The following is a 23,363-nucleotide window of genomic DNA, read 5'->3' on the forward strand; positions in this document are numbered from 1 at the left end:
AAATAGTCAAAGACTTAGACAGAAATGAGATTTAGACAGAAAATTTTACTACATCTTACTGTTCTGATATATCACGATATAAAACGGGAACATGATATATAAATCTATATATACATCTAACTGATGAGACTTTAAAATAAAACAAATCAAATTACTTGTATTTTTACACAATTATTTTGTATACAACTTTTATATTTATATAAAAAACATTTTCTATTCTTATAAAATTAATAATTCATTTAAATTAGTAGGTATATTTTATCATAACTTTCGTATTATATTTTAAGAAAAGTCGTTGATACAAAAAGTCTTATTATAGAGTTTGTTTATATTACCAAAACCATTGTTTTAAATACAATGCATTAACAATTAGTGATTGATATATTAAATTATATAATTTAATCTCTTGTGCCAATATTTATTTAATACATTTTGTCATTACAAATAAACGAAATCGTGGTCTACGTCCAGTTTTTTGAGTAGCCTCGGTGGAAGCTCGGAAACGATGTTCGTTGGAATTTTATCTGGAACAATCGCATAGATAGATAATCATACTGTATTTATTTGTATTATTTATTTACCATCAACCAAAAAATTGCATGATATAAAACTAAAACTTAACGTCACAATTAAGGCATTATTTTCAAATCAACCTTTTTGTGAAACAGATAAATATATTTGCTTCACAATGGAGGCAAATGCTAAAAAATACAATCAAACTGAACATTAACAGATACTAAATAAATCACACATTTCTGACCTATTAATTATGTCAAACTCTTCCGATAAAAAGTCGTCGGAATAAATTTTATTTTAATGGCAACAGTACATGTATAAAAAATAAATTATTAAGTAAACAATTTTACTTACCGTTACATCTATACACGAGATTGGACCAAATGATCATTTCTTGTGAGAAACAGAAGACGCCAAGACGACCGCCCTTCAGAGTGAAGTCGTACACGTTACCGGAGTCAGCCACCAGACGGTTGTTCTCATAGATCTTGAGACGGATGAGACCGATCTTAGGGCGATGGAGCAGTCTCCAGCGATAAGCGGTTCGTTCACGCCAGCCAACATTTCGTGGATCTTTCCAAAGTAATGTTACCTGAAAATGACGGTATCGTTAACAATTTAATGGTCTTTAATAAAATAATCTGATATATCTGAGCGTTTACATTTCTTTCTTTAAAAAATTAACAAGTAACCCAAATTTAAAATAATTAGCATGGAAGATATTTTACGAAAAGAAGTGAATTATATATAGCAAGGCCTGAGCAAGCACGCTCGAATGAAATCATATTAGCGATTAAGAGCTTATTGCAATTTTTGTCACGAGTATTTTTAATAAGCTTGTTTTAGGATATATAACCTGATCAGGAGTTGATTCAGTATTCCAGAGTGAGTTCCGTAATGTCTTTCCTGGTCCAGTCTTGGAATTGACCAGCTTTAGTTGAATCCCCGGTTCAGCCACTGCTCTGAAAGGCGTTGTCTGCCAATACGTCTGGGTATTTTTCTTCCACATCACAACATAGAACCGTTTATTGTTTTGATACCTTTTAATAAAAAAAAAACTCATTTATTAACCCAGAAGGCCTGAAGATTTCAGCATAACAGAAAAATATTGAATAAAAATTTAAAGAAAACTATAATAGTAACTAAATGTACACAACCTTACGCACTCACCCGAATATAAACCCAACGTAATCATCATCAATTTGCGTATCCACGAATAAAGTTCCTTCGAAGTCAACACCCCCAAAACTCTCGAAACCTACGGCAAGCCCAGGGTCTGAATTGAGAGTCTGCAAAATTTCAGCACCTTCATTAGCTATTTCCCAGTTAGGATCTTGCTGTGACGTTCCTTCAGGGTCTAGTCGTACTGTCATGTAATTTCTGAAAGATTTTTAAAAATTACTATTGAAGTAAAATATTTTAACCAAAGATCACCTCAAATTTTAAATTTCATTAAGATACCTAAAATCAGTGCGGTATATTCTTGAATTATTGGGACAATTGTCCAACGCGTTAGTTACGTTATCCCCATCAAAGTCATTATCACAAAGATTGCCCATTCCATCACCTGGAAATTTATTATGACATTAATTTTAATACATACCATTAAATATCTTAATATATTTTATAAAAAAAAATCACACAAACAGTTTGTTGTTCCTGCAAACTCATCCTCATAAATTTATTTTTTTATTTCTACTACATTTATTAGATTGATTATCAAATGTTGAATTATTATTTTAAACAAATTCACCATAGTCACAAATTAATGTTTTTTTGTCAATACAAAATTACAATAGTTACCATTCGAATCTGCCTGGTCAGGATTGTACACCAAAGGACAGTTATCTTCTAAATTGGGAATTCCATCACCGTCGATATCTTCATCACAAGCGTCTCCCTTACCATCGTTGTCAACGTCCTGTTGATCGCTATTTGCTAGGTTTGGACAATTATCTATTCCATCTTGAATACCATCTCTGTAAGAAATATTTTACGTTAATAATAATACTGATTCAACGATTAATATCTAAAGTTGCTTTATAGTAAATATTTTTGGGTGTTCAATAGGTTGCACGCATTCATTAATAATTCCACCCTCAAAACAATAATTTATATTGATGCGTTGCACATACGATCACTAGCCTAGTATAAAACTAACCTTAATAAATCTCGTGAGCAAATTAGGTCTACTCTTAGCCATACTATCAAAATTTTCTTAACAATATTTTTTCGTGTAATAACCACAGCTACATAAAAAGAAAAAACTCACTGATCTCGATCTACGTCGCTGTCACAAGCGTCACCAACGTTATCTCTATCCGAGTCGTCTTGAGACGGGTTTCGGACACGGGGACAGTTATCACATAAGTCTCCTATCGAGTCGCCATCCATGTCTTCCTGTTGTGGATTGTAAACACGTGGGCAGTTGTCACGCTCATTTGGAATACCTATGTGCATAAAATATAATCACAGTCACATTAACAGTTATTCATTTTATTTCATCGCAATGAGTCTAAATTGTGTATTCGGAGTAAAATAAGAATACGAGATTATCTTTTACTAATTAGACATTCAATTTATTTTATCTGCTAGTAACCATTTGCTAAATTACTATCGTTTTATATATATCTTTACAAATATATTTTATATATATTTAAGTTTCAGCTATGTACAAGTCCGTCTAAGTAGATACTAACAATTCATTACTCATTCTGAAGTCGAACCACAATTTTTAAATTATCATAGACTCAAAGGTATTGATATAGAAGTAGCCTTTCCAGCGTTGAATTTAGTTGACCATAGGATTCTCATTTCGAACTTATCAATATCTTTCCGGAAATATATAAAGCAAAATAAAATACAGTCAAGTTACTAGTTAAGTATAAATAGTAGCTTGTAAGCACTAAAAGTTTCGAACGAAAAAGAACAAACAGATAATTACTTTTTCAAGTTCCAGCATCGCAGAGAATAATAACGATCATCATACAATGTTAAAATTGAAAAGCAAAGATACAAAAAAGTTCCTTTTTTGGGGGGCCAGGGCTCTATCTCATGTAACACAGCACAGAACATCTTACCAATAACATCTTTAATTGTATTCTTTTTTTTCGTATATTATTATTTGGGTAAGTGATAAACTATCAGATTAACTACTGGCACAAGTGACGTAACATCTTATGTCACAAGGACATATAAATTGACCATTAAAAGAATCGTTAATGTTTGTTACAGTGTATATGTGTGGTGACCAGGTGATCTGCCGGTCTGCCTTCACATTTTAAATAAACAAATATATAAGCTTTACCATCATTATCCATATCTGGATCGCAAACATCTCCTAACCCATCCCTATCTGCATCTTCCTGTCCTGGATTAAAACGTCGTGGACAATTATCACAAACATCTCCACGCTTGTCATTTCTATCATCATCTCGGTCTAGTTGATCCGGGTTCGGAATTAACGGGCAGTTGTCCTAAACAATAAAAATATAGACAATATGAGACATTTAAATTAATAACCAAAATTATTCTTCACAATGAAAAATATAAGCCGACAAAATCACAGATATCAAATAAATAGAAAAAATATGTTGTATCTTAGATCTTTTCTGGTTAATGGGATACTAACCGGTATATTAGGAATACCATCGTCATCAGCGTCAGGATCACAAGAATCCCCGAGTCCATCCTTGTCAGCGTCTTCTTGACCAGAGTTGGAAACTTGTGGGCAATTATCTGCTTTACAATGCTGTTCGTTACATTGAAGTTGGTGGTCTGGATAACCATCTAAATCGGTATCTGGACCGCAAATAGTGCCATTGCCCGCCCAGCCGGTCTAAAAGAACATATAACAGACGTATATAACAGTCTTGTATCATTTTTTAAAACACTCATAAGAACACAAGGGAATAGAAGTTAAGTATTATTTACTTTCATGATATTTTTAGTATTAAAATTTGTGAAGACTCACCGCACAAACGCAGTTTAACCCAAACCCACAGACAGCATTATACCGCCGGCAACGAGCAGGATCACAGCGCTTGCGCAACTCGTCGACTTCGATGCAAGGCCGCGATGTGTTCACGTAGTAGTGACCGCCACATGGTACACACGTGAACGAACCCTGCACGTGAAAAAACAGAGTAAAGTTAAAGACAGTGAAACAATTTAATGGATTTCAAATTATTTTATCCTAAATTATACCCTGAGCAAACAATCGAGAAGAAAGACAAATATCCTCGTTATTTTAAGTGAGATCGTCTGCCACAACAGAAGAAGGTGTGGTGAACTATCCACTTTTAACAATATAATATGCTTACTGTGTGTCATCATCAAGACCGTGAATAGTAAGTTTACTTACTGGAGTGTTAACGCACAGGCGACCCCGTGGACACACGTCTCGCTGCACACACTCGTCGACGTCAGTGCAGCTCTCTTTTCGGCGTTCGTCTCCCGCGCCGTTCCAGCCCGCGCTCCCCGCGTACCCCGCGGGACACGCGCCGCAAACGAACCCGCCATCGATGTTCCTGCACGACACCAACTCGTCGCACGGCCGGATCAAGTCGCACTCGTCCATATCGACGCATGCATATCCTACGCAGTATTATTTGAATGAATAATTTATTAGATAACTCAAAATCTTAGACATAATCTCAAATATTACAGCTGATCTGAGCCAAATAATAACATAGCGTTAATTCCTATCGATAGCAATTTTTTATACGGAGAGATACTATCTATGATGAAACTACTCGTAACTATTATTAATTTAATGATTACTTTTTCGATTTGAAAAACATTGTTTTTTTCTTATGATCGTACCATTCCACTCGTAACCCTTGGGACATCCTTCACACTGGTAGTAAGGACTGCTCGAAGTAGGCGTACACCTTCTCTCGCCACAAGGTCGCCTAGCGTCACAGATGTTCTGGCATCGTCGCCCGTCACCTAAATAGCCACTGGGACATGGCCCACAATGGGGGCCTGCAGCTGTCTCTTGACATTCTACACCTGGAATATATAAAAAAAACAATCGTTATTAGTATTTAAAACAGTCAAATTCGTTCCAATATTGTTATAAATAATAATAATAATAATATATCTCGCTGAGTTTCTTTCGCCGGTTCTTCTCAGGTCCGAGGTGTCTCCAAACCGGTGGTATATTTTTGACTACCAATAAGCAAGTGTATTCACTTCTAAATTGAATAAAGATTTTTGATTTTGACTTTGACTTTATATATTAAAAATCACCTTGGAAACACGAGTCTGCCCGACACGAAAGCCTGACGCATTCTTCTCCATTACCGGTAAAGCCGGAAGGACAGGTACCACACCTGTATCTGCCATCTGGCATATCGTGGCACTGCACACCTTTAATGTAATTGTTATAGTTAGTATCAGGCAATCAACTAAGAAGATTTTGCGAAATGATAGCATCAAGAGATACATGATAATGAAAATTTAATCACACAAAAAGTAATTAAAAACTACGACGCCTTATATGATAGTATCAAGAGATACATGATAATGAAAATTTAATCACACAAAAAATAAATAAAAACTAAAATTTATCTTGTCTCAGAAAATATACATTGAATCATGATTGATAATTTATTATGTAATGTATTTATTATGTATTGTTTTATTATTTATTTATTATAACCAACTATTCATTTAACTACAAAATGTTTATAAATGATGTGTGATTTCGGTGAACTGCGCAGGAAATATAACAGTGGACTAGTGTATCCGCAATAGTCATGTGATGTTTATGTCGTCATATAGTGTTATTTGTTTTAGGTGCCCTGGACCAAATTCCTGACATTTTTCAAAATTTATCACCTAACCTGATCCGATCCTTTCGTGTTACTTCCATATAAAATCGAAAATCGAAATTTTCAAATTCGTCTCACGCACAAGAGATGTGAATACAACTATAGAAAAAATATATATAGCATACATACATAACATAACATAAGCAGCCCGTAAATGTCCCACTGCTGGGATAAAGGCCTCCTCTCCCTTTGAGGAGAAGGTTTGGAGCATATTCCACCACGCTGCTCCAATGCGGGTTGGCGGAATACACATGTGGCTGAATTTCGTTGAAATTAGACACATGCAGGTTTCCTCACGATGTTTTCCTTCACCGCCGAGCACGAGATGAATTATAAACACAAATTAAGCACATGAAATTTCAGTGGTGCCTGCCTGGGTTTGAACCCGAAATCATCGGTTAAGATGCACGCGTTCTAACCACTGGGCCATCTCGGCTCTGCGCAAAATAGGGGCACACATATTATTGTAAAGGCTGCAGTGGTTAACTAGTGACAAAAACAGCAGCAATGAATATTATTTTCGAGACAATATTTATTTATTAATAACCCTAGGTATATAGATAATAAACATACACATATTTTCACAAGTGTGAATTCGTTGAGATAACTTACGTCCTCCGAAGCATGGGTTTGAACTACAAGCCGATCGACATGTCTGACCATCACTGCTTTGTCTACCCGGGCATCGCTCGCACCGGAATCCTTGCTCAGAGTCAATGCAGTATTCGACTAGAAGAAATAATTCCATAAATCATTTAGCTTTATTCGGACATCCAGAGGTACAATAGTTAATGTGTCACCTTTACGTAACTTTTCGGCTGTGATAAAGTTCATAACTAAAAATATATAATAAGCAAAAAGAAAGTTATTATAACAAGTTTCTTAGAATCACATAGTGCGTAAACAAAATTATCTTGTACATATGTATGTATTTATAAGAAATCCGCCTGAGGAAAAATTGCTGTTCTCCGTTATAATTCTGGCCAATTAGCCGAGTCTAGTCGGTACACAGAAATCCGCAGAAATACTCAGCATATATTTAATATGGAAAAGTAGTTTCGATATTTATATATGTAATACTAGTTATCCGTCCCGACTTCGTATGGGTTAAATTCATACAAATGTAAAATCCCACATCTCTGCTCGAAGTTGATTTTACCAAAAAATATTTCTTAGTCACCTAAATTATACTACGTCACGAATGAAGTATTTATATTAAATTTCAAGACAATTTGCGGCCTATAATTTTGGAGATCTCTTGCCGAGTCAATCAATGTAGATACATATATTTAAATAGAGAAATACCACCAGATAAATGTAAAATTATTATTGTAATTCTAAACAAATGAACGGAGAGCAATATGAAGAAATCTCGTGAGGTTTTTATATTTTTATTTCCAGTAGGTCAACTAACAATATCACATGTAAAACAAAGATATAATAAAATATTCTACTATTTGCAGGTAATATGCATGCACTATCACATTAAACAATATGTATATTTTGATCATTTAAAAAACTAGTTTTCGTTCTAGGTCTGTGTCTGTGTCTGTGACTGTACCTAGACACTGACCATTTATAACAAGAATGCAAAATTTCATGACGATCGGTTGAGTAGTTGTGTATGGAAGCAAACACACTTTCGCACTCATCATAAATGAAAAATGTATATATAATCATTTAAATTAGAATATAGCATACCTTACACATTTCTAACGGCAGGAAAGTGTTGGAAATATTTATTTGCACGCATTGAAAACAAAATACGGCGCAGTTCGATGCTAAGCAATAACTTTAATCGCTTGAAAAGATAATACATAATTCAAAAGATAGGTAAAGTATTCCTTCACCGTTATTCGATATATGTGAAGTTGAGTCCACACACACTGTAATACAGACATATGTACGAAGGCACAGACATACATATAGTATACGATATTAATAATTGAGTAAAGCTCTTGAAAACTCTTCTGTCAGTAAAATAAAATATTATATATTCCTTATTAATGTTATTTAATTAAAAAAAAAAAAAACAAATCGTCGTATTATTTTGAACGTTTGATTTACATCCTAGTAAAATTTAAATAAATATATTTCTTTTTATTTTATTTAAATATTTTTTTTATATTATTCCATAAATTATTATAGTAACAAATTGTACTCCATAAGTACGAATTATATATTTAATTACTAAAACTCATTGTATATAATAACTAAACAAAGGGATATCTTACCCTGAGAACAAGGTCTCCGGTCACAAGACACTGGCCTGCAGCGCCTCCCATCTCCCTCCATTCCCGACGGGCACGAGCCGCACTCCACGCCGCTCGCCGTATTACGACATTCCACGCCTGTTTAATTATTCTAATAAAAATAAATATAATACTGAGATGTTTTGTATAACATCTCGGTAAATACGCAGAATTTCGCAGACGAATCTATTTGTGTTTTTTTTTTTTTTATAATTAATATTTAAATACTTAATCGATTTTTATGAATTGCAATAGCTCCTTGTATTTACACAAGTCTCGTTATATTTCCTAATTATTGTGATTTGTTTAATAATTTAAATAATAATGTGCATGTACTACTGTGTTGTTGAATATTGAACAACAGATAAAAGTTCAAAAGTTCTTTCCAAAAGTTCCAATTTCAAAACTTGAAAATAATTATTATAACTTTCTGAACAGAGTTCCCAGTAATCCCACTTATTGATTTTAACATTAATATAATCACATAAGATACAATTAATATAAATTATCTTGAGTTACCTTAAAAGGCTCAGCCAAGGCTAATCAAGCAACTTGAAATCAAATGAACGTGGGCGAAACTTGAAACTCTGTTATGAATAACTAAAGGTTCATTTAACAAAAAGGGATTTGGCTTGTTAAATAAAATACGTATTATTTGTCGTAACATTTAATCAAACCCACACTGATAACGTTGCTTGATTTACCTTTAACTTCTAAAACTACTTATAATAGAGCAAACTTGCCCATTTCATGACTGCCTAGTAAAATTAAGGAGATATTAATTACATTTAAAAAATAATACGATAACAATCTTTAAACAGATGTTAGAAGAATATGAAATGTGCTGTTAGATTATTAAATTACAATACGTCATTTGGATAAAGTAACCGGTGAAAAAGTAAAAAGAAAACTAAAACTTAGTAATACAGCCGATGAAAGTTAAATTATTTCCAATACAAATGTCAATAACCAGGATAACACGAAGATCCGCTGCATCGCTCTACAGGTGGCTGAGACGGAACACGATTACAGCAAACACGAAGTTGATTTCGGAGATTGTCTATATTTCCTTTTTGATCAGCTAACTCACGACGTAGCAGTTCTACCGTTTGACGAAGTAGTTTCAGTTGTCGAATTACCTCATCTGAAATGGAATATTAAGTGTTAACATAACTAACTTTTGAACTGAACTTTAAATTAAATAAACATTAATATTTATTTATATTTCGATTATAGGTTTTTAGAGTTCATCTTGGATCGTACCATCGCAGGATTCTATATCCGTTGCTGGAATATCTCCTCGGTACGATGACGGTGTCGTTGGCAATGGTAATGGTGCGAAAATATTAGGATCAATGTAATTGTTTCTTGGATCATCTCCTTGCATATTTTCTTCGTTTTTAATTCTTTCTTCTTTCGCTATGAAATCTTTGACCTCTTCTACATCTGAATCCACTGTCATTAAAGTTGGTGGTTTAAGTTCTTCTTGGTGATCACAATCTATAGAATCCCATGCTGACTTTTCACTACCATAGACTTCGACTGGTGCATTTTCTTCATGATACTGTAAAACATAATGTCACCTATTTAAATTATAATTTAGACAGATTTAGTAAAATTTTTTTAAAAAATCCATCATATTCCAGGAATTAATGTAATAGTTCAACCTGTAACTGCATTGAGCTATTAAAGCTTTAAAGATAACTGTAAAATTAAAAGTTTCATATCACACTTACCAACTTCAGTTTCTGACTGGCAAGTAATTTTAAAATGTCATGTCTACCAGACATTGTATGCCAATGTAAGGGCTTACAGTTTGCAAAAATCTTTACTTTCGAATGTGTTATCAAGAGGAGAAGATTTCCCCTAGAACTGGAACCTAAGCTCCATGAAACGGATTTAATGTGCCCTCCATTAAGACTTTCGAGAGAAACTAAAACAAACAAATATTTAAATTATGAAGCTGTTTTTTTAAAGTTACTTACCCATAATGCTATAATTAGTATTTGAATATAAAACTAGTGGACAAAAATGATACAACGCTTATAAGCACATAAATATTCTATTCTATCAAATAAATTCAAAACATAACTGCTCTTTCTTTCGTCTTCTATGTTACTGAACATTGTTTTCTTATTTACCTTTATTACTTTTACTATTGTAAAAGAGTGAAATTGAATTATCGTCAGCCCCTTTCGCGTGAAGAAGTTCCTCCCGCCCTATATCGATGTACGAAGGACCTCGTACTAAAATAGCTATTTGACCATCTTCAGAGGCGGACGCTGCTGCAATAACATCGTTTGTCGCTTCTGAAATTAAATTACATTATCTAAGTAACAATAAATATATATTGGACAACATTACATAAATTACTCTGGTCCCAATGTAAGTAGCTAAAGCACTTGTGTTATGGAAAATCAGAAGTTAATACGGTAAGCAACGATGACGACAATACAACACCCTAAGTAGATTTTACATCTAATTGAAAAACAATATCATTTAAAGTTCAATATAAATATATTATTTCGAATCTGAAAACAATTTTATTAATAATTTGTAACGTTCAGAGTAATTAATATAAACAGTTTATCTGTTTAAAATAGTTTAATTTAAATCGCTTTGATTGAAACATCTCTCATTTATTTTCATACATTTATAATATATTAACTTTAAATTGATGCAATGTAGTTACGAGTATCGTTAAATTTGTAGGTTTAAATGTCACGTTTGGTCGAAATTCGCTTATATTTGATAGACTATACAGATTTGGAACTTCTATAGCGTAGCAACTTTCAATTGAGTTGTAATAACATAAGGAATACACGGCACTATTCATTTATAAGCAATGAATATGAATTAAAGATAGTTACTATATAAATCTTGAACGCTTGGAATGGTGACAGGAATGCTAGCAGCATTTCCCGTTGAATTGCAATTCCGATCCTCTGGGCAAAAAAAGAACCTCCTGTCACCAGTGGAGGCAATAAGGTGTTATACTTTTAATGATGCTTTTTGCACCACTACTCCAAGGGCCTAGTGTTTCGACAGCAAATGGGACAAAAAAGTGATTTGACATAAGACTCGAATATTTAAATCGTTTTTTAGCTTTAGCTCTTTCCACAGCGGCACCGGCTCTTAACATTGTTTCTCGGATATGAGACTGGGCCAACGTGTCAACGCATGTAGCGTCCCAAGGGCCCGTCCCCGTTCACAGTGTACCAATGTCAGTCCATCAGGTTTCTTACTACCATAACTACTATTGTAACTTAGGGATATCATCATTACGGCAGCTTACATTAAAATAATTCACATTTTGAAAAATTAAATTTAAGGCCGACTTTATCAAATTAGTCTTTAATTTGAATTAAATCTTCAATAACATCATCTACTTTACCGTCTATAATTCCATCATCTAGGTACAAAACATTTAATTTAGATTTTAAATTCGAAATGCAGTTGTGGATACCTAAGCAAAAAAGAGCAAGACCCACTGGATCTCCTTGATGAACGCCTATACTAGAATTAATTGTATCTTCGCCAAAAAATCATTTCGAAGCTGAATTATAACATTGCCAAACGTTAGTATAAATTTTTAGGCAGATCAGAGATTTTTTGTATATATTTACTTACATACTTTTAAGGACTTAATGTTAAGAATTTTTATGTTAATAAATGGAATATGTAGTAATGAATTGTAATATATAAAAACAATGATAAATATATAATCAAGAACAAGTTAATCAACGAAGAAATTGTTACTAATGTCATAGTTCGTCGAGATAAAGAAACAAAATTCGTGAATTGGTGCCGATAAGCGTAATTCAACGCACTGACCTGCTATTTAGAAGATACCTATATTAAATCTAATCGTTTCGATGTTACCAAGTGAAAAAATATCGAAGTAACAATAATTACATAGCTTTCTATTAGGTAAACATTACTTACAGTAATTCGTATTACTAAAACTTTTCTTATAACAGATTTTAGATATAATTATAAAAGACTTTTTATATATTATTAAATAAACATTTATTTGCTGGTAAATGTACTTATATTTAAATTTTAGGTTAAATTTTCTATTTGGTTCTAGATTTCTTTTAATTTCCGTACTAGAGAATATATAAAAGTATTTTACTTAGAATTTAATCTTAACTAGAATTCAAATAAAAAAGTATATACAAGAACATAATGAATACGATTTTGTTTTCCTTTTACTTGTCTTAATCTCGTAAATAATAATTTCGTATATTATTTTTAGTAAAAAATAAACTAATAACCGGCAAGCGATAAAATATATCTTGAAATTTGTTGTAAACTATTATCTCGATATACCTATAACACATAATGTACTTTATATTGTACTCCAAAACCGCCCAAACCTTAATAAAAGAGTATTTTCAAAAATAATTTAATCATCTCCTAAAACCTATTTTCTTTTTATATTTTATTTTCATAGGTTTTAGGAGATGATTAAATTATTTTTGAAAATACTCTTTTTTTTATAAAAAATTCCGAATATTTATTTATGTCAGAAATCTCCACGCACGTGCCATCAAAGTGTTTAAAGTAATTCATCTGTTACGGATGAATGAAACGCGAAAACATACAATATGAAGCGTACTTTAATATATATGAGAATCGTATCAACTATTAATAAATCAGACAGTTTTTCTCCACGAGATATTTTATACAGATGCACATAATGATTGTACGCTACGGAATCTCTTATTTTGCCAGAAATAACATCTACATTATCAATAAAGATACGCCGCATGTAATATAAAGACCCAGCTTATTATCTCATTACAAATAACGCAATATTGTATTGACATGGACTATTTTTTATTGGTAGCTCGTGCTTGTATACTGTAAATGTACCAAATATCATCACAGTTGAATGAATCAAGGATTTTTTTTAATATATTACAAAATTTAAATGAATATTATTTACCAAGAAAATGACGTAACGCCCTACAAGCTACAAGCGCTATCGGAAGCTATTCTTAACTGGAATGACACAAACATCGTGTTTGAGTCAACTAAACTTGTGGTTTTCTTATTCGGTTCGAATTAGTTCAACTCGCAAGAAAACAACTGTCTGAAACGCTTTATATTTATTTTGAGACGCAGGTGGAAAGTTCTTTTATTAAATATGGAATGTTATAAAGTCGTATATATGGGCGCAAGTCGCTATTTATCGGCAATGGTTTAAAATATTAATAATATAAAATAATAATTATATAATGTCAATTATCATTTTAATGTTTATATTTTATTATGTAAATTTATAAAACACTATTATTCAATAAGTAAAACTTAATATGGATTCGTCTTCCAGCGCCACCTGTAATGTGTCATAACGGACTATATAATAAAATATTATATAATTTTTTTAAGTAATTCAATTGTAATTAATTAAGAGCTATATTTAATAATAAGAACCAAATAAATATTCATCTTTAATATTAAACTATATTTTAAGAATGAATTTGCAGTAATTGCATTAATTTATTATAAAAAGTTGTAGTTGTGAATATCCGTTTGATTCATTCGAAAAGGACGCGTTAGAAACGGGCATTGTTATAGCAACGCCATATTGCATTGACACATTTTTTAAAAAGACAATAAATTGTTAACAGAACTAATAAAGATTATTTTTATTGATTGCGTTTCACTGCGATGGAAGTTGTAAACCCGACTACTTCTCCGACATATACAATTTAAAACGTAACGATAACAAATTCATAATGCTACTAGTACTACGACTATTCGATTTTTTTATATATAAAACCTCTATGCGATTTTTTTGGCATAATGGTAAACGTTTTTAGGTCCTCATGATTTTTTTTTTTTAAATAATTGACAGCGTTTTATTTATACTCTATTAAGCTATACCCTCTCGCGTTTAATTATAGTGATGTATAACCCTATCGTGACGATAAACAATATGTTTACACAAACACAAAGGTACCGGGTTAGTATTCGGACAAAGAGCACGGACCTTTCTAAGTGCTTAATTCCAATACATAAACTGGTAAAGCTCCAGAATAAGCTGATGGATTATCAGCTCTATTTACTATTAAGTATTTGATGACCGAAGCAGTTTAATTATTATTATTTTATAGTATTTTTTATTTCTTTCATTGACCACAAATTAAGGACATGAAAACCCAATAGTGCTTGTCCAAATTAAACACGTTAACTTCAAATAAAATTGACATATTTTCTTCACTCATCATATGGTATAATTGGTACATTGCGATTTATTTATTACAAGTTGTTTTAATATTTTTCCACTTTGTAGGAACGCTTCACACTGGATATCTCGTTGAGAAATACATCACATAATATACAATTACAGCATCATTGATGCGAGCATAACGGTGAGGAGGCAAAAAGTCCGCCTTGTAAGGCCTTCCTGGTCCTGTCCTATACTGATAATGACGTGTACAGCTAGGATTAAACGCTTGAGATGCCTGTCTGGGATAAATTCATTTTCGTTCGAGTTTTTTTTTATATAAATACGAAGCAAGGGAAAATTGTTATTGATTGACACGATGTCAAGGAATTATAAATGAAACACACGTTTTTAAAAGGAATAATTTAAGGAAAAATAAATTAGACGTCAACTGTGTAGCGAATAACGCTTCAAAAATTCTTAGCTCAATAAAATATTACTAATACTAATAACTGGAGTATAAAAGAAATAGTAACAATACTGCAGCGGTTTTTTTTAACTACAAAATACGTCTTAGAGCTTAGATTACTTCTCTATCTAGATATAGTGTCGGACTAAACGGATTTAAAACAAACGAGCCAACTTTATTAACTTAGTGTGCGTGACAGCTAATATCGTAATACTTTACTAGTGTGCATTTTAGCAGCGAACCGTTGGGCACTATTATTTTCGAAGCGTTGTCAGCTTTGAATATCTAGACATATAAATGATCAGTCTTAGAGGTAGATAACACATGAAACTTTCTGAGGTCATGGTTTGGTCACTCACTCAAATAAATAATTTGTTTGTGTGTTTATATAATATCTTAACATGCCTGCCCAAAAATGGTGCGTAATCTCTTTAAAGTTCTGTTTCACGTTCATTGTACGTGAGCTTCTTTAATCCACCATCCTTAATATGCCTGATCAGAATGGTATCGTTAGAATCCTTACATCAGCCCGAGACAGGCAAATTTAATTTATTTTGGACAATCATATCTTCCAATATTTATAATAGATTTTTATATAAAATATAATAATGGTGATGTGACTATCAATTATAATACCATTAAAACTACTATGTAATTATCATTATAATATAGTGTTATGTAACAAAGGTGCGGTACAAACACGGCAGGCATTCAGTAGGCATTAGATCGTGGGCAGAAATTATAATACCGTAGGACTGCCTCGCCTAATATAGCAAAGCAGAGTACATTCACAAAAGATAGGATAGATAAAAAAAAGTAGTCGCTAGTTTGAACTATTTTGGTAATGGGATGTGATTTTTTAATATGAATGAATCATACACATATATTATTTATTTAAGAGGATCTACTTTGTTGACCTTGCTCGATTGGGTGTTACCTGTAAATAAGCCACGCGGAAATCTGACACCCTCTGCGCCTTGTATTTGCAAAAAAAATATCATAGATCCGTAACGTTCAGCAATCACTTATTCCGTACTGAACAATTGGCGACGGAGGAGTTGATTACTTGATGTTTTTTTTTTTAAAACCTGCAAAACTAAGCCGAAGGTTGCCCTAATTTTGGGTCACATAATATTCCAATGTAAATAAAAAAATGTGATAGATAACGTATGTAACGAATAAAAGCTAATAATAACAAATTCAAAGAATAGTTTACGTATTAATTTCTATTACTTATAATTGTTTTTAGTGTGACCTGTGTTAAAAAATTTTTTTTTGGTTACGATAATGTGGATAAAAGAAGTCAAATGGAGTAATTTCTTTTATATCCACGCCCATAACAGCAATTGCGAAATATAATGTAAATGAATATAATATTTAGTGTATATGGATAACAACAATAATCTAGTCGGCTCATTTCCCCAACCCAATTCCACTGACAATTACTCTTTTTTAAATAGGTACATACCTAATAGTAATTTGAAAATTTATATTAACCTTTGTAGGCTTGCTAGAATTAATCCTGGCCATGCTTTTGACTCATAGACAACTCTTACATCACTGATCCCATGACCAAATAAATAAATATCTCGAAGTAAAACCTTAATTGTGACCAAATACCCTCATATGTATTATGTTATCTATCCTATAAAACAGATAAGTAAACAGACAAGTTCAATAATATTATTCTTAGATATAAAACCTTTTATTAAAATATATGAAGATCAATTTTCACAACTTGCATCAAACATCATTCTGTTAGCATCATTAAAAACGATGACTTAATAACACTTAAACAACAATGACTACTCATATTCAATTTACAATCGATTGAAAGCTTTAATTTTAGGCTCTAAGATTTTTGACCTTGTATTATAAATTCAACGTAAACAAAAAACTATATATATTTCAATTAAAAAATATATTTTTACTCTTGGAATGCACGTGTTATAACAGTGTTCTATTACAATTCTTATATAGTAAGTTTTAACCGAATTTACTCATTTTTTTTATTATGAAATATGCTTCTTCTTAATTAAAACCTACTTATGTAAAGGCTACATTTTTCAAATTACATTGAACTCAATTTAATTTTTTCGATGGCTTTTAGCCACGAAGAGATATTAAAGATTTTAAATTAGAACATAATGAGAAGAACACTGCGAGACGGCCTTGTGTTCAACATTCAAAATGGAACATAATTTCGAACAAGGTACGGGCAATGTATGAATCAGAACCATATTAAATTACTTGCTGAACCTGCGGCTTTATTCGCGTGAAATTTATAAAACTTTACCTATACAAACAAACTGTCACCCCCAATTTTATCATCTCGAGGAATTAATTAAAAAAAGTAGTCCTTCCCCGGGACTCAAAAATCGCTTCAGTTTAAGCGCGAAAGTAACTCGATGAATATTAGTATAGATATATCTACGTCAATACTTCCTAGAATTTGATCCTTTTTATACGAGTTCGATGCCTGTCTCCGAATATCGATTTATCTAAAAACTAATGACGCAGTTCTTATTTTCATCAAAATCTACTCCTTTAAGTATTTTTTACCATGGCGCGTAGTTTCCACTTTGGCCACCCAGTTGAGAAGTTCGGGCTGTACATATTTTTCGCGATTTTTTTAGCAATAATTCATTTCCAGTAAAAGTACAATAAACTTAATATACATAGTAAACTGGACTTAATAGACACAGAGTAGTGCCTGCTACATTTAATAAATAAGTATAAAGTTCAAAGTACAGCAGCTGAGATTATATTATTATTAAATACCAAACGCATTATGCACAAAAATTATAACCAATTTATTTCCATAAAGACATCGTCATCATCAAACATTAGTAAGATGTTAATGACATATTTTATCAAGATCGACCTAGTCTTTAACCTCTCCATGAATGAATCAGTCAAATGCATATATTTGCACCTACCACAGAGCAAAAAGTAAATTTGCTCGATACCAAATATTATTTGCCTATCACAATACCTAAAGATAGACGGTCCATAATTATGGATATAAATAAGGTCATAGATTCAAATCCTATAAAATATTATTGTATTTATGAAAAATATTTGTAAGAAAATTTATGTAAATTTTTAGACATGACAAACCTCTCATCCAGGTGTGTAATATTATTATGTTAACTAAAGAATAAGGCCCTCCCGACACGATAAATTATCGAAGTGCGAGATACTAATGTAAGAACAAAGATACAAAAAAATACAAATCAGATTATATTTGACAATGCTCGGCGATAATTTTACGTGAACGGGCGCTTTTTCGTGACTTCGCGAGTGAACAGATTAATACCGTGAAGTACTTTTAGCCCAGTGGTTGGAAATAATTTCCTTATTTCACTACGTTTGAAAGTAGAATCTTATTCGATTTTTAAAGAAGTTAGTCTGACATTTAAAACTTGCACTCAGGACGAATAAAGTCTTGCATAAAATTTGCTCAACTGTCCGATTGCTAAATGCAATTGCATTCAAGAAGGCAATTCTCGATATTCTTCTCCGATGTCTGAATGTGTCTTTTTTATTCCTTAAAATATTTTACTCGAAAATTTACAATGTATCTTTGTTAATTAACATCATGTTTTGATTTACTATGTATATAATATGTTTATACATTATTTAACCGTCAAATTGTAAATTCCGATAGATTAAAAGCGAGGTAGTGTATCAGATTAAAAGCTTAGATGTGTAAACGCGTTGTTCCTGAGAAAAAATAAAGTTTGAGTTTTTATAATTTTACTAAAATTCACTTCATAAGAATATAATCTATCAAAAAATAATGCGTTAAATTGCAAACAATATGTAACGATTCACAATCTTTCGACAGTTCGCAATTTCGCGAGATAGATTATAATCTAACGTTATTTACATCACACGCATGATTTAATTTGAAATCATAATATTCATTTTTTTAGAATAATAATATATCATTTTGTAATGTTTTCATTAGTAACTTTCGTAACCAATTCTCGGTTATCATGACGTGGGTGTCAACCGCAATAAATTGAGCTGATGTCACTGCCACAGTGATATTATACCTACGCTGAGAACTTAGAATTAACCCATTCAAGGTATCCTGCATATAATATTGCATTTAATAAAATGCATGTAGATATAGACATGATAAAAAAATGTTTTGTCCGAATTCAACGTAAAACTATCACAGCAGATTTTTAAAAGCATCAATTCAAATATTATTAGCAACGTCCAGCTAAGCAGTGGAACAAAAATATTTAAAAGCATAACTCTTTCTTTAATGTAATGTTTTTTTTTTTTTTTGTAAATGTTAGATTTAGGTTCAGTTCAGTACAAAAAAATCTAATTAAAATCTCACACGGATATTAATTTAGTGTCGTGACGCCTTATTAAGAACGCAGATAAATTTACGAGTAATATTGTATTCATATATTTTAATTGTATTCAATTAACAGACCCAATTGGTGGGAATGAGTAACTACTGAGTTGCTCACTGATTCTACTCGATAGAATTTACATTCAGAACAGGTAACTTTACATTTGAAGTAACGACTGAAAAGTGCTTTTAAAAGCTTCCTTGAATAAATTATATTTAAATTATTTCCCATAATTTCGTTTTTTTTTTAAATTTAACATCAAGTTGACTGGAATATAATGCCTTTTGGCATTATGTCTGTCTGCCTTTGCATAATTTGTTCTATTTCGAACTCTGTTCAATCGATTAATATTGTATACATCATTCTGTATGTGTGTTAAAACAATTAACATTATAAAACATAATTATAGTCTATGGTAATAATAACACACACTGGATGGCTTCATTTTAATTTATGTGTACATTAGACAAAAACTGATTACAGATTATTATTCCGATTTAATTTAAATTACAAGTACAGGGGACGTCGTTTCTTCGTTCACAAGGTTGGTGGCGCATTGGTGATGTGACATTGGGCGGTGTCCAATGTTTGGTTGCAGTGACCACTTATCATCAGGTGGCCAATTTGTGCGTGTTCCTGCCACTTAAAAAAAGCTACGTTGTTGCAAGACAATATGTATGTAGGCTTAATAACCATTATAATAAATAAACGAATAAAACACACAACATATACAATTACTAAGTCTTAAAGTAACAACTTTTTCCTCAAACAAAGGGATCCTGTAACGGTAAACATTCCGTTTTTCGAAATCACTGATTCATATAAGTGCAAGTTCACACAAACATGCTCTTGCGCAAGTATGACCCGATATGGTTCACCATATCGGACCCGATATGGCTTCAGCCAACACCATCTGGTCCCTGACCCACTGACTTCTGCCACTGGCTGATTGACCATTGAAAATCATCATAATTTAATAGAAACTTGACTGATGATAATAATAATTGCCGCCATATACGGAACTTTTGTAAATATTTGTTCTAATATTTTGAATTATTTGATACAATTTTTAGAGGGTAGAAAAGGGGAGACGTTTACATATGACTGTCAATTAAATTTAAAAATCTATTAATTTCTATTAAAGATTTTTATAGAGTTAAATTTTCAATAGAATCTCAATATAAAGTAAATTATATACTGTACAAATAACAGAAAATATTAAACTTGAAACTCGAACGTTCGTTTTATTTCACGCCCAGTTCTTGTTATATTAAGAAAATAAAATAACAATTTGTATATAAATTAGTTTGCGTTGTATTATAATTTTTGTGATAAGTACTTAATAATATTTAAGAACGATTAAATAAAACTATTTAAAGTAAGATTACCTATCCCAATGAAAGAATCGGGCGCCGAGGCGAAACTAAATATAGACAAATTATCATAGACAATAAGGCTAGTTTTCACTAATAAACTCCTAAGAGTATAAAATATATCTTTAAAAAAATATATTGATTTTTTTTTTACACGTTGTACAAATTCTGTTAGTACCTACGAAGATTCGGCCTATTATCAGAGTATGTCCCAACGAAGTGTAACAAATAGATTAGAATTGGCTGTTTAGGGCAAGGTTAACATGGTTGTGTTGTCTTTGTCCAAAAAATTGTAATAATTTTTTAATGTCGAAGAAAATATACACATTGATGTCATAGTTTGCTTACTCATTTTTAAAAAGCAATCTTTAAAAATTTTTCAATTTCCTCTAGATACAATATTAAATTTTAATATTAATTAAATTATATTAATAGGTATTTATGTTTGTGTAATGTTTCAATGAGTTCAGCATTACTACATTTCCGGTGTTATATTCCTAATTATATTCTGCGAACTATTCTCTCTTTAGTTTTTATTTTCTATTCCACGCCGTCTCCCGCTCACTAATGAGTACGCAAATAGTCCCAACCTAAGGGTTTGTTAGCTGCCATTTTTAAATCAACATGTTCTAAATTCAAATTTCACCGTAGACATAAGGCAATTCTTTTAAAATTCGATACGACACATTACCTTATAAATATTCAGCCTGTAATAATAATTTAAATTTTGAAAATATTAATGCATTCTTTAAAAACTTAGTATTTAATATTGAATACTAACCTTCGTCTAATGTGAGCGAATATGAAGCGGATGCAGCAATAAGAAGCACTAGCACTTGCTTCCATACGGCTTGCGAAGCCATATTTCCTGCCAAGTCGTAAAAAACAAATAATAAAATACGGAAACTTGGAATATATAAAGGACAAAATAATTGAACAGAATAATTACACACGACTCTCGTCAATCAATAATTATTTGAAAAACATTAAGCATCAAGTTTATCAAGGATATAAATTGGAACGGTGTTAAAATAATAAATTGTTTTTCGATCGCTGATTAAGCACCTTATGTAGTTCCATTTCTATATTTTAAAACTGTATGAATAAAAACTCTCTGCAAACCTATGAAAAAAAAATCAAGAAACAACTACTAAGCAGATAATATACTATGACACTAGTATAATATAAAAATAAAAAATAAATTACATATTATTTAACTAATAATATGTTATATATTTATTTAAAAACCTAATTCTCGTCATTATGTAGCAAAGCGGACCGATAAAAATAAAAAGTTCAATAAGCTAATACGTACATAACAGACAAATTTAGAAACAAAGCCTAGATTAATATTAATATAAAATAATAATTCGAATATTATATATTCCTAGTTAGGAATTATAATTGCATATATAATTTGGAATTATTAACTAGGAACTATTATAATCTTTATTATTTATATAAAAATTAAAATATATAAATAAAAAATTAAAAAAAATATATTCACCTTAATCCTAAACTGAAACACTCGATTTAAATCTAAAACTATTGTCACTTAATTCAAATTTGACCAATCACACTATGCGAAAAATTTCGATATAGTTTCGAGCTTTTCGTAGCGAGTGCGCGTGCGCGGAGTGCTTACGCGCATACTCGACTGACAACAATCTTGCCTGAGAAGTACTTAACATAGTTCATTAATAAGAATATTATCATTTATGACTCTCTACTAATATAATATATTACTATTTTCTTTCATGAATGATACAGGAAAAGTTTTAAAAACAAACCAAATTAGCATAATATGGATATATAAACTTGCATAATACACATTAAAAAAGTATATTTTTTTTTATAAAATAATACTAGTATTAAATTTTTTTATCCAATTTAATTAAATGAAAATAAACGTTAAATGTCAATAAGAACCAGAAGAAATTGGGACTTACTTGAAAGTAAAAGAACCGCTTCCAAGAACATTTAATCTTACTAGGTGTACAAAAATATGCTCTAAAAAATAAAAAAATAAATCACCAACCAAAAATATAAATTACTCTTTGATCAAGTAAGTTAAGCAATAAAAAAATGATTAATTGAATCCGGACAAATAGTAAACGCTTTAATAATTACATCAAATAAATTTAGAGTTTTTGTAAGTGTTGATATAACGTAAATAACCTTAAAAAGTATTAATGGAATAAAGTAATGTTAAATTTAGTTTTGAATTACATACATTATTTTTATAAACTAAACATTTGCTCTAAAATATCCGAAATGTAATTAGTCGTTATTTAAAAAGCTCAACTCTCTTAGTATCCAAATAACATTGTGATTATAACGATATTTGTTTGCAAAAAAAAAC

At 31.3% G+C, this 23,363-nt stretch overlaps 1 protein-coding gene across 1 annotated transcript; it reads right to left on the reverse strand.

Moving 5' to 3' along the window:
- Positions 1-261: 261 nt before the first annotated feature.
- Positions 262-22,660, reverse strand: LOC125070204 (cartilage oligomeric matrix protein). Its single transcript, XM_047679963.1, has 21 exons — positions 22,509-22,660; positions 21,783-21,869; positions 10,747-10,914; positions 10,342-10,538; positions 9,869-10,169; positions 9,576-9,749; positions 8,588-8,704; positions 6,966-7,082; positions 5,770-5,889; positions 5,341-5,529; positions 4,880-5,112; positions 4,490-4,642; positions 4,148-4,354; positions 3,824-3,992; positions 2,789-2,966; positions 2,320-2,495; positions 1,978-2,083; positions 1,687-1,896; positions 1,373-1,556; positions 871-1,108; positions 262-524 (listed from the first exon to the last, which is right to left on the reverse strand). Exons 2-21 carry the CDS (start codon positions 21,862-21,864, stop codon positions 439-441), a joined length of 3,405 nt encoding a protein of 1,134 aa, XP_047535919.1. The 5' UTR covers positions 21,865-21,869; positions 22,509-22,660; the 3' UTR covers positions 262-438.
- Between the last annotated feature and the right edge of the window lie 703 nt (positions 22,661-23,363).

The sequence above is a fragment of the Vanessa atalanta genome, chromosome 17 (assembly GCF_905147765.1).
Source record: "Vanessa atalanta chromosome 17, ilVanAtal1.2, whole genome shotgun sequence".
In the NCBI taxonomy this organism is placed as follows: Eukaryota; Metazoa; Arthropoda; class Insecta; order Lepidoptera; family Nymphalidae; genus Vanessa; species Vanessa atalanta.

Coding starts and splice junctions, on each gene's coding strand:
- LOC125070204 (XM_047679963.1), bottom strand. CDS start 21,864: ATGGCTTCGCAAGCCGTATGGAAGCAAGTGCTAGTGCTTCTTATTGCT. Junction 7,083..8,587: donor CCGGAGACCTTGTTCTCAGG/GTAAGATATCCC, acceptor TATTTCTTCTAG/TCGAATACTGCATTGACTCT. Junction 525..870: donor TCTCGTGTATAGATGTAACG/GTAAGTAAAATT, acceptor CGATTGTTCCAG/ATAAAATTCCAACGAACATC.